Source organism: Scomber scombrus, chromosome 12 (genome assembly GCF_963691925.1).
Source record: "Scomber scombrus chromosome 12, fScoSco1.1, whole genome shotgun sequence".
In the NCBI taxonomy this organism is placed as follows: domain Eukaryota; kingdom Metazoa; phylum Chordata; class Actinopteri; order Scombriformes; family Scombridae; genus Scomber; species Scomber scombrus.
The window spans coordinates 19,314,751-19,327,739 of record NC_084981.1 but is presented as its reverse complement, the minus strand read 5'-3'; the positions used below and the strand labels follow the sequence as shown (position 1 = coordinate 19,327,739).

The following is a 12,989-nucleotide window of genomic DNA, read 5'->3' as shown; positions in this document are numbered from 1 at the left end:
CCTGTTCTGTTCCAGCAAAAGTATACTATAAACTTTAATTTGGTAAACAGAAATAACTTTAGGACAAAGAGGAATAAATATGAACATTTATTTTCATGCTATTAATAAAGCTTACCATTATTATATGTATCTAAATGTGTCATTGTGTGATAGAGCTACATAATGTAGGATTTATTTTCCTGCACTAGTGTTTCAGTGCCAGAGAGACTGGAGTTTGTAGTGAACAAATATGCAGAGCATACCCATGAGAAGTGGTCACTGGACAAGGTAGTATCACAGTAATTATTCTTCAAATCTGAGTAACCTGTTAAAGTTGACAATTAAAGGTGATGAATGATATCCTGGTCAGGACCGAACCACTTAAAAATACATTTCTAAGATAACAGTGTGAAAACATTTCTGTCAATCTATGTGCTGTCTCTGTCAGTTTGCCAATGGCTGGGTTCATGGAGAGCAGCTATGTGAGAACACCAAGGTTCACCCTCTCCTCAAACCATACAGGGCTCTGGCTGAGAAGGTAGAGAGTTTTTTATGGTGTGTGCGTGTGTGAATGTACTTTAGTAAAGAAAGCAGTGAACTGATACATCCCAGAGGCACTTGCATACCGAATGTGGTGTATTCAATATAAAAGATTAAAATGCTTCTGTTCTTGGTCTTTGAATTATTACCCTGTTGCCTCTTTCACAAAACCTGGTCTATTGAGGGGACAAGACTCTTTTTAAGTTTTTGAAATATCAAAACAGTTCAAACATGTTTTGCTCTCCTCTTTCTACTAATTTCAGTTATAAATGAGGGCTTATCTACATTTATGTGTGTCCCAGGACAAGGAGGCATACCGCTGGGCCATTAAAGAGACAATAAAGAGTATGTTGGCCTTTGGATGGACCATAGAGAGGACTAAAGAAAGAGATTCATTTGGGTTACATGCCTGCACTCGCAGAATCTCACAGTCTGGACAGGTATGTGTACTCCTTACTGTAGGTCACATTCACTTTGCCTCTGGTGTGAGCAATTTATTGGGCCTCTATCACAAATCTCTTGGGAAAAGATTTATGTGCTACACATTTTCCAAGATTGCACTGTGTCTGAATTAAGTAATCAGTTATGTGATCTGTGACATAGTTGTCTTTTGAGGGAGCATCAACCTTCAGCCCCAAACCTATGGACATGAGCAACATCACCTTAACATGGGACCAGAGTGTAAGTAATACATTTTTTGTGCTTCACACACCACGTAAACCTTTGGTTCTGCTTTAATCTTGGCTCATTATTAGCAGAAGTATTTATCCTGGCTTTTTACTAAGTTTTGTTTTGTGTTAACAAAGAAGTATTCACTTTGTCCAGCATGTCTGAGTAAACTAAATAATATTCCCTTGCATTTAGATAGAATTAGTATTGGAAACTGTCAGATAATGCAATCGTGTGAGTGGCTTAAGTTGCTGCAGTCGCAGCCTGATTGCTCAGACAATAATTGTCATCTAGAACAACTCAGTGACACAAATTACAGGGTCTCCTGAAATGTGAAGTCAACAAACAACAACACATCATCTGTCCTTGGTATCATATTTGAAGTGTGCGATACTGGATGTATGACACATTGACAAAAGTTGTTTTCTTGTTGAAGACTCACTTCCTTGTCTGCTGCAGCTTTTAAAGGGAGTGATAGGATCTGATGTTATTGGCTATGACTTAAAGCTGCCTTTCACCTGCGTTTCTTTTCTTGTCTTTTCTCTCATAGGGTATGGCTGAACATTTGGCTGAAAACTACCATAATGCCTGGGCTAAAAGAAAGAAATTAGAACTGGAGAGTAAAGGTACCATATTAACCATTCATATTTTTCTCCTCTTATCTCCTCCCCTTAGGTAGAACGGAGCAATCAACAACATTTTTATGTATTCACCCTTTTGTCTCCTCAGGAGGAGGTGGCCATTCAATGCTTGTGCCCTATGATACTCTTACTGCCAAGGAGAAGACTAAATTGAGAGAGAGAGCCCAGGATGTCCTTAAATTCCTCCAGATCAATGGCTACACTGTGTGGAGGTGAGTACACTCTGAGCTTATGATTGCAAAAAGGCAAGGTGATATGCATGAAGTGGGTCGCAAATGAGGTGTTTCATTATCATGTCTCGGTTGCTCTGTTCGCATCGTTTGGCAGGCATCATAGCAATCAGACCTCAGTCTCTTTTGTTTATTTTGTGTGTTATTGGCCGTATTTTATTTCTTTCTCACTAAAGGGATCGGAAGACAGTGGAGATTGACTTTCCAGCCATAGCCAACTGCTTTGGCTACACTCTCCTTCAGCGGCTGCTGTCTTACACCGAGGAGGCCCAAGAACACATACTGGAGCTGGGTAACATAATTGTGCTCATGAATGTTACAGAAAAAAAAAATTTAGTATACTTTCTACCTGATACTATAAGCTTTTGAATGTGACTGGGCCTTGAATCTTCACAAGTCCCTTGAGTCTACATTCAGCACGTCTGCCTCAGGGTAGTTTCGATTTAAACCCTTATAAGATAGTTCAGAATAGGCCTTGTTATGTCAACCTATGTGGTAATTTGCACTTCCCTGTGTAAAAAAATGAAACACTGTGATTATTTATGTTTTCCTATTTTGTCTGTAGTATCATTGCTGTCTTTGACGGCACAGTATTCAGTATTTCATTGTCTGTTTTTTTTTTTGTTTTGTTTTTTTTACAGAGGTGAAACAAGCCAGAGGACAGATGTCTAAAGTAGAGAGAGCTCCAGACCATTTTTTCCCCAAGGTTTGCCTTAGATCAAATGCATATAAAAACACAGCTAAAATCTTCTGTCTGATAAGGAATCCTTAGCATTGATTTAACCCATCCAATATCCTTTTTCCAAATGCCATTTTCTTTCTTCTTCTTCTTTGTCTTTTTTCTCAGATTTCATTTATGTCATCTAATTAGTTTTGTTAAATGGTTGCCATGGGCAACCCCTCTAAGTAAAACCCTTTGTGGCTGTGTAATTTATTTAACCGTTTTGAAAATCCATGTGGGTGTGTCGATTGCCATCAGGACATTGATTAAAGCTTCCCACACAGTTCTGCCTCTAAGGAGGCAGCGAATGAAAGGGGTTTATTTTTCATTGATGGGACCCCCTGAGTCAGACCCAGTCAACCAAGACTGTGACCGGTCATGCCTCAGATCTCTACACCCCACACTTGTGAATTTTCGGTGCTTCATAAGAAGAGCTAATAGAGTACACAATGTTTAACTTCTTTTCTTCACAGACCATGTTGGGTCCATCATTAAAAGCTCATGTTAAACAGGAAGGCACTGCTTGGTTTCATAAAACAAAAGTAGTAGTCATGATCATAAGACATTTCTGCTTGAATTACAAGAAAATGTGTTCATGAACAAGTGGTAAACAAGATCTCTAGAATTATTCAATTGATGCACTGATGCTGTCATAAAAGTGGCAGCATCAGTACTTCATAATGTGGTCTTTGAGTTAAATCTAAATGTGAAATGGCTTCAATGAAGTGCAGTGTAAAAAAATGTTTTGTCAAACTTTGAAACTAGCCAGAAATCTTATATTAATATGGGGTATATTTGGAATAATCATCCACAAGAATGTTGTAAGGATTTAAATTTCTTCCATGAAACAGAAATATATAGCAAAGGTAATCTGAGACTTTTTATTTAAGGAAATGTATACCCTTGATTTAGAAAGTGACCATTGGTCTTTATCTCATCAACAGGTTGTCCTTCCTCTCTTGGAACAATATGTGAAAAGCCACCGTCTGTATTTCCTGTCCATTTCTCTCTGCTCGAATATTGACAGAAGCCATGCCTCAAAAAAGGAAAAGGAGATGATTTCAAGGTAGGTGTCATGCCTAACAAAACATACAGTATACCGAACATGCAGCTCATTCAACTGGTACTATTTTAAGATGTATTATTCTCTAGCACCTCATATTGTTATGGGACAATTCCTCTTGATATGTTTTGGATAATAATGGAACATTTTTATTTAATTTAAGGGTTTATGCAGAATAAAGCTCATTGTTCTGCGCTGTCATTCTTCTGATTTTGTGTCCCTTAATTACTTTACCACTCTCTCCTGATTACTTTACTTGTCTTTTCTCCTCACATTCAGCCTCTTTTGTAAGCTTACAGCTCTAGTAAGACACAGGATATCTCTCTTTGGTAAGCATAGTCTGGAAATAAAGCTTATTCAGACATGTATTTGTCCCGCTTGCTTGGTTATTTGTTACTACCTTGGCTAGCACTTTCATTGTTGACTATTATATAGGATTTATGTAATTTTCTGCACTTTGCATTCCTAAGATGCAGTAATTGTCTGGTATTTATGTAATTCTTTGAGTGCACTTACACCAGCTCTGTAGTTGCATATGATTTTGTCTGCATATATGTGGTCATAGTTTGATTTTGATGTGTGCATGTGCGTGTGTTTACCCAGGAAACGAAGCATCATCAGTCGCAAGCTGCCTCCATGCTCTGGCGCAGGCTCTGGATGCCAGGTAGCTAGATGGCACTACAGTCACACTCTGCCTAAATCGATCTCCTTGCACTGCCTGCGGTCACAACAGTGTCACACCACCATATCTGAAGATGACTGTTGTAATTGATCCACTGATACACTGATGCTATCTAATTGTGGTTGATATCACTTTTACTCCCTGAAGACAATGCCTGTGAAGCATGACGCTAGAAGTACAATCTTGGCTCTGCAGTGGTTGATGTCATTTTGAATTGTCTGCCAGATAGATCAGCACCTGATTCGGTCCACTTAACTAATTTTTGTATTAGCTAGCCAAAAGAGACAATGCAAGACACCTTTAGCATTTAAATTTTATACACTTTAAATGAACATTGCTCCTTCTACAATATAATTTATGTATTAAAAAATTCAATTATTCATTTTTTTTCTGTAACATATACAGTTCCTCCAGTCAAATGAAATCATTTTTTCACCCTTTGGCCCTAGGACATTGATGAAATCAGCTCCAGAGTCGATTCAGGCAGCTCTGCATTCATTCTTTGAGAGAGCTGCAGCTGACCTGGAGATGACAATGGAAAACCTTTCTGTGACCTTGGTCTCTTTGCCCCAGAGTAGAGGTCAACAGGCGAGAGGACTGGGAAAGGTTCTCAGTTACACAACCTCCATCCTTCTTCCCACCCTCACCTCCCTCTTCCAGCATCTTGGTAATCAAAACTATGGAGTGGACCTTTTGGGTAAGAATTACCTCAGTATAGGCCACCGTACAAGAAGAGTATTAATGTGGTATGCATTTGTAAATTGTTCAGTGTCTACTGCCACTGCTCTTTTCAGAGATAAATGTGTTCCTAAATGTCATGCATATCTCCCAGAATCTCAGCCAAACTATGAACTATGAACTATGAAAATTCAGAATGTAAAATGTATAATGAAGATTGTAAAATATTCTAAAATAATTATATGACTTTGTATCTCCAGGTGAATATTTTCCTATTTTGCCCTAAAATACACAATTAAAAGTGTAGTACATTTGCATACTTTCCTGTGTCGTCTCACAATAGTAAATATTCAGCCACTGCCATATGCCTTTCCACTGGTCTTGTTTGTTTCCCTCCATATGCTAAGGAGCAGGATGAACAGCTGGTTTCCACACCCCTGAAATCATGTAGGGACGCTCTGCCCTCAACTTCATACCTTCCACATCTTTGAAACCAAGTCTCATTAAATGTCTCAGTCATGGCCACAGAGCAGCAGGAGCATATTGTCACCCTTACTAATATTGTGACCTTCCAGGAATCATTCATTACTTAAATCACAAGCTATCTAGCTAGTCCTTTTTGTTTTTGTTTGTGTGCTATCAGCTTTCCCTTTCTGTGTCCTTGACTGTTTCTGAAAGAGCGAGGATCTCAGCTCTAAGTATCACTTTGTCGTTCCAGTGGGCAGTATTCAGGTGTCCTGTTACAGGATCCTCAACAACCTCTACTCTCTTGGCACCACCGGCAGCATCTACATAGAGGGGTATTGCTCATTTTGCAAAGTGATTCCAGGCCAAATATGTGCTGATTAAAAAAGTGGCTTCTTAAATGTTACCGTAACACTGTGTTTATATACATAATGTGCTATTGTTGACTATAAATAAGTATAATGAGGCTAAGTGAAGTTAAGAAAATATTTGAGCCTCTGAGAGAAAATAAAGCCACTGGTAAATAATCTCTGAGGTTTTTGATAAGATTACGACAGCACTCAGTGCTGTGCCTATGTAACAGTGAGTTTCTATTCAGGCAGAGGCGGGCAGCAGGTGCTTGTCTAGCAGCCCTGACTAGAGCTTTTCCTGTGTGCTTCCTGGAGCCAGCTCTCAACCAAAACAACCCCTACTCTATCTATAACACCATGAGTGCTAACGACAAAGAAGGTAATAGGCACACAAAATACACAACTGAATAGACACTGTTCCTATCATCCATTTTGCCCTTTAATTTTTGGGCTCCCTGAACATTTCACACCTCCCTTATCTTATCCCTCTCTTTTCTATGTGTTGTTTGCCATATCTGCTTCTGCTAGACCTGGAGCTGCAGGATCAGGTGGAAGACATGTGTCCTCTTCTGCCTTCTCTGGAACAAGCTTTGGGAGAAGTGGAGGAGTTGGCGGGTGCTGGAGCTGGAGCTTTCCAGGCTCACTACATCCATGTCATGGAGGTCACCTTGCCCATGCTGTGCAGCTACATTTCCCATTGGTGGAACTGGGGCCCCGAGGGCCAGCCACACAACCCAATTTGCACCTCTGTCATTCCTCAGCATGGTAGTGACCTACTTGGCTACATCCTTCGAATCATCCACAACCATGTGGGTGCTAGTCATTGTGAATGGATGAAACAGCTGGCAGGTATTATGATCACATACAATTATTGTTTCGACATCTGAATATATTTCTTTATTCCACATCAGTTATGCCTTTCATTCCTTCTTTTCCTCACTATTAACAATCATGTTAGTATGAATGTCAGTCATACAGTGTATCAAGTCAAAGTTTTGGACACATTTTCTCATTCAAGGGAATGGGAAGGTATGACCAAACTTTTGACTGGTACTGTATATCTCAGTTTTTTCTCAGCCAATCATATGTAAAGCTCGCCTGGAGCTGTTAAAGAGCCACTTCCTACCACTGATGGAGAAGCTGAGGAAGAGGGCAGAATGTGTGTTGCTAGAGGAGGAGCAGATGAAAGCCGAAAGGTGTGATGCCTCTGAAGCAGAGTTGCAAATACAGGAGAAGTTCACAGTGCTGGTGCGAGACCTCTATGCCTTCTATCCCCTCCTTATCCCATTTGTGGACTGTAATCGGTAAGTCATACCGCCGCAAAGCTCAGATATGAAGAAGTGGCCATAAAGCTTATTTTTTATTTATTTTTTTACAGTTTCTAGATTCAATGAAAAGTGAAATTTATTTGACTAAATGTTGTACTATATACTGTATATCACCCCACCAGAGGCAGGTAATCATCTGGTCCTTCACAAGCCTTTTGAGCATTAAATTGCCAACAATGTTAGCTGAGATGATGTAGATGGTATATCTTCATGATTTAATTACTTACTCAAATGTCCATTTGTTTTCTGGAGTTAACAATGAACGATAATATATTTTTTGTTTTAGGGAAACACAATTTCGTTTCTTATGTATATGTACTTGAGAAATGACAATAAAAGCTATCTATCTATTATATAGAAAAAGGTAGTTATTAAAGATACAAAAAGAGACACGTGGCATTGAGTGATTCATTTAGATATCATTTCAGGCCTGTGATGATCTTCACAGCTGTACATTCTGTGATGATAACGTGATGTATTTTGGTATATCTGTCTCAGAGCCAGCTGGCAGAAACAGTCAAACCCTGAGGCTGAGCAGCTGTTCAGCATGGTGGCAGAGGTCTTTATATTCTGGGCCAAATCTCATGTGAGGATGACACATAATATTGTTTTTATTTTTCTTCTCATGTCAATAAGCAATACCTTATCCTATCAACCATGTTATTTTTTGCACCTGTGTTTGCTACAGAATTTCAAATGGGAGGAACAGAACTATGTGGTCCAAAATGAAATCAACAACTTGGCTTTCTTGGTCAACAATGACAAAATGTCCAAGGTCAGCCATATTCACTTGTTGACCTTATGCTTGCACTGATGTGCAAGAACTGTATTTCTAACCCTAACCCTTTACATCTTAGAAATAAACCATAAAGTGGTTTTATGGTAATAACTAAATGTTTTTGCAATCTGACACATGTTTATTTATTTTAATGGCTTTTCAAAACACAGTTAGACCATGAGAAGAGGAGGATGAAGAGAAAAGGAGATCGTTATTCCACACACACCTCTCTCATTGTTGCCTCCATGAAGAGAGTGCTCCCTGTGGGACTCAGGGTTTGTTTTCCAAGTGACCAGAGCCTTATCATGTTGGCTAAGAATAACTTCACTCAGGTTGGTTGGAAACGTGGACCAGTGTTAATGTAGTCCCCATTACAAAAGCTTTTAAGATATGAATCATAATGTATATTTCTTTGTTAATCTACAATGTGGTATGATTAAGAGATCCCTGTTGTACAGATGTAATACTGTCTCTTATTTACTTTTCTCAGAAGAACACTGAAGATGAGATTCGAGAGCATGTTTTTAAATGTATTTTACATCTTCAAAGTCAGGTAAAGACCCTGCATGTTTTTTTTTGTTTTGTTTTGTTTTAAACATTTACACAGTACAGTATTATTCAAATGATTCATATTAGTAACAAACTGTTGTATTACAACACTTTTTTGAGGTTTTATTTCTCTGGGTCAGAATAAAATTATTGACAACATATATCAGTCTATGCACATTCAGAGCAGAAATAAAGTGCAAATGAAAAGAAAAATCAGATATGTTTAGGTTGTATGACTTCCTGGTCTGGATTACCTTTTAGTTCAAGTGTGAATGAAGTGCATATTGTTTCTACATTCTGCATATTCATTGACATGCCTGAGCACATGTGACTTTTAATTAAGGCAACAAGTGTGTTTGGTAAATCAAATTGAAGGATGCTCTTGTAGCCTGTAAAAAAGCTGTGACATGAATGTGTTATACTCACAGTACTGTACAGAATGTGCATGCAGTAATATTAAATACATGAGTCAGTGTTACATATGTTTATTCATAAGTCAGGGATGAAAATCACACAAATATTCCTTTATCATTAGCATAAGCCATTTTTAAACAGAAATGTGATCATATTCATGCATAGCCCCAGCTCCTTTCTTGTTGGCAATGAAACAGTTCGCAGTGAGTCTGTGTTTTTGTTGAAAGTATGAGAATTCAAGTCAATAAAATAAAAGTAATAGGGAAAGCAAGATTCAGGACAGCTTGTTTCCTTAATGGTATTCATTACCCATTTTAGACCAAAGCTCCTTCATTCATTCTTTCATGTGTTCTGCCCTGTTTTTAAAGTGCTCGCTCTGAACAGCTAATTCTCTTTTCTCATTGCCATAAACCTAATTTCCCTGGATTGAGGGTCTCTTGAGCGGCACCTCTTTTTAAAAATATTTTTAATTGAAAAGCTAAGATAACAGCATTTCAGTACAAAACAAATAAATGTGCTTTTTCTCTTTAAAGACGTCAAAGTGCTTGCCGCATGAGACCCTTTATTCAGAACAACCAAACCAGCAGGGGCCCACCGTTGATGCCCAAAGGACTGTAGACAGGATACTGGGAATTGCTCGAGTCCTATATTACTTGGACCAGGTGAGCTTTAGAAGAGACAAAAACGTGATCTGTTATATCTAATGATAAATTAAGAAATGTTTTATTTCAACCCTGCCAGAATGTGTAATACAGTATACTACTACTACAGTTTACAGAAAGTAACCATTAGGCTCTTAAAGTGACGAGAAAAGCGTTAAGAACATATTTATTTTGTCGCCAAGCTTTCAGTGACAAATGGTACTTTTATTTATCACTGAAGACAGTGACATGTCATAGTAGCAAAGCACAGGTGTAAATGATCAGGTTAATTATGACTACATTTTATTTCGTTGTTTCAGGGTTCTGTAATTTTACATGCTGGTTCACTGTCACACTGCCTTGGGTTAATATAATGTATGTTTGTTAATTAATGTTTGTTCATCAAATTTTCAGATGGAAGCTTGCAGCCATAAGTGTGAAAGTTTCTATAGGCTATAGTTGAGCCTATGATGTAAGAGTGACAATGTGTTTTTAATTATTCTTACTGCCGGAAGGGGAAGACAAAAGTCTTGTACGCCAGCTTGTACCTTCTGTTGTGAGTTTTGTGAAGGGGGCGGGAGGGTGGATTTTCCTTACATAGTAGCAGTAGAGGGAGATGGCAGAAAATTAGGTGGGAGCGATGGGGTATGATGTGCAACAAAGGTCCGTTGATGGACTCAAACTGTCGACACCATGACTATATGACATTCGTCTTACCTAGACTACTGGAGGCGCCTGTTGCGAGCTGAGTCAATATCAATTTAGGTTAGAAATTGAAGTTAGAATGTATAGACTTTACTATTATTCGTTCTTTTGTATAAAATTCCATAAAGTGAGGAATTTTCTAGTCATAGTATTGCTATTTAGTGTAACTGAGTTTCAACTCTTATTCAACTTTAATTTTTTAAGAGCTGTCATAGTTAGGATTTGCTTCCTTTTCAACTGTTACATATTGCTGTACAAGGTGTGGATAAAAATGATAAGAAATGTCCTTATTCCAAACACAAATTAATTTTCGTTTTATTACAATAATTATTACAATAAAGTAATGCCTGTAGTGCTAATGCATGATAAATGAACATGAACCTCTTGAGTGGTTACCACTGAAACCCCCTGTTGGTCATTGGAAGTGTATGTGCACCCCCTTGTTGCATTCATGTATCTCTGATTTTGGGTTCAGGTGGAAAATCCACAGAGAAATAGAAAACCTGTGTGGCACAAGGTTCTATCCAAGCAGAGAAAACGAGCAGTGGTGGCCTGTCTAAGGATGGCTCCCCTCTACAACTTACCCAGGTACAACCTCATTATGTCTATACAAATGATTTTCACCCCCAAAACTGCTGTTAATGCTCAGGTTAATTGCTTATTAAATATTGGTAACATTCATTTTTTGCTGAATGAGTCTTGTCATGGGGAGATAATGATCCAGTGATGTGCCTTATAGGTTTTATTGTAGATGATTGTATTGTGAGGAGTCTTATTTAGTCCTCTGAAATTATGAAGGATGAAAAGAGGTAGGAAAAATAATTAAATTAAGGTTAATTAACAAGTTAACCTTTTAAGTATTTTTTATGCTTGATACATTTACTGATGGTTTTATTTTGATCTGCTGATCATTTGGGGAGAACCAAAGTCTCACATCACATATTAAAATTATTTATTCACGAAAGAAAGAACTCTTGAATATGCTGTATGAACCTATACAATAGCACCATAAGACTACACACTTATTTAGGTGTGTAAATGGCAGGTCTGCATCGTATAGGAGACTCTATTGTGATAAAAAGGTAATGTAAATCAGTCCCAACCATGTCCAGTCCAAATTGAACAAACATATTTGCATATGAAAGGCCTGTGACTGTATGTCGTTTTTAGGTGATGTAAAACATTAATTTGGTGTTCTTGTGTTGTGAATTATAGCTGTAATTTAGCACTCTTAAGCACTCTCTCTGGTGGATGTAACAATCATCACCTAGAAATAAGAGGCTGTGATGAATGAGTAATAGGGGGGCCTATTCAGCGCTTATTTATAGTTTAATAGTTTTCTTCTATGTCCCCATTTTTTTAATGTCTTATTTGTATTTGTTTAATGCAAATCAGACAAAATCAAATCTCCTGTTTTCTTTTCACCCTACCATCTCCCTCCTCAGACACAGAGCAGTCAACCTGTTCCTCCAAGGCTACAATAAAACCTGGATATCAGCTGAGGACCACAGTTTTGAGGAGAAGATTGTGGAGGATTTAGCTGTGAGTATAAAAGGAAGTATGTTGATCTAAGTAAAAGTTTGAAATAATTATGTAAACACTTTGCATTATTAAATATAAAATTAAAGGAGGATTGTATTTTGAATTATAGTCAACTGCCCTACTTAAAATTAATATGAATAGGCCAAATATGACCCAAAAATGCTTTTGGTTAACAATTGATTTTGCCTTTTAAATTTGTTTTGCACACTAAATACAGTTTTACTTATTACTAGCTCAAATCACTCTGCAATATAAGCAAGAGTACTAATGAAGCATTGTGTTCATTCAGTCCACACCCACCTGTGTTCAGAGCCAGCTGTCTGTTAGCAGCTGAGCTCCTGAGGACAGTGACCGACATAGCTGTCTTCACCAGGCTGACTGACAGTAGGAATTTACTGAACAAAAATAGTTATAAATCAGCATTGTTTTTATTTAATAACCCTTTGATTTTATTTCCTGGGTGGGTAGGAAGAATCTGTCTATAGTGAAACCATGAAGCTCTTAGCAACAATTGAAAACATTCAGACCTTTGGCTGTGTGTTCATGTTTTGTATGTTTGTGTATATTGTGTGTGTTTGTAAGAGAGCAAACCTGCAGTGTGTTAGTATTAGTCAGCAATCAGAGGCTGTGGATGGCCTGTTTGTGACAGTTATTAAGAGCACACATTGGTGCCTATACTCTCTCTTCGGACTGCAGAAGGGAGGAGTGATGGAGCTGTGTGGAGGCGACAAAGAGGAAGAAAGGGATGTGAAAGAAGGTGCCAAACCAATCGATCCCCTCCTACAACTCATTACACTCTTCAGTCGAAGCGCCCTGACAGAAAGGAGGTGTGTGTGCGTATGTGTGTGTTCATTATAAAACGTCACATGCAGAAATGCCCCATTCCACTTTTATTACTACTCAAATGTCTCATCAAGTTTGTTTTAATTATTTTTTTTGTCCAACATCTGAGGCCATTTTTTTCTAAAACCTTTTTCCTGAAACCTTTAATATGTTTCAATTATTCCTAGGTTC

At 38.1% G+C, this 12,989-nt stretch overlaps 2 protein-coding genes across 2 annotated transcripts in view; both read left to right on the top strand.

Annotated features, from left to right (window-relative positions):
• The window catches only part of dnajc9 (DnaJ (Hsp40) homolog, subfamily C, member 9), a 149,520-nt gene that overhangs the window by 102,843 nt on the left and 33,688 nt on the right, over positions 1–12,989 (top strand). The window lies entirely within an intron of this gene.
• The window catches only part of ryr2b (ryanodine receptor 2b (cardiac)), a 63,445-nt gene that overhangs the window by 31,552 nt on the left and 18,904 nt on the right, over positions 1–12,989 (top strand). The window contains 23 exon segments of the mRNA XM_062431051.1: positions 189–267; positions 428–517; positions 822–959; positions 1,123–1,200; positions 1,739–1,814; positions 1,918–2,041; positions 2,236–2,351; positions 2,701–2,765; positions 3,725–3,846; positions 4,123–4,172; positions 4,447–4,507; positions 4,975–5,222; positions 5,922–6,003; positions 6,267–6,397; positions 6,547–6,867; positions 7,085–7,322; positions 7,845–7,932; positions 8,035–8,128; positions 8,293–8,456; positions 9,621–9,749; positions 10,909–11,021; positions 11,879–11,975; positions 12,690–12,802. Of these exon segments, the coding sequence (XP_062287035.1) occupies positions 189–267; positions 428–517; positions 822–959; positions 1,123–1,200; positions 1,739–1,814; positions 1,918–2,041; positions 2,236–2,351; positions 2,701–2,765; positions 3,725–3,846; positions 4,123–4,172; positions 4,447–4,507; positions 4,975–5,222; positions 5,922–6,003; positions 6,267–6,397; positions 6,547–6,867; positions 7,085–7,322; positions 7,845–7,932; positions 8,035–8,128; positions 8,293–8,456; positions 9,621–9,749; positions 10,909–11,021; positions 11,879–11,975; positions 12,690–12,802 (2,817 nt within the window).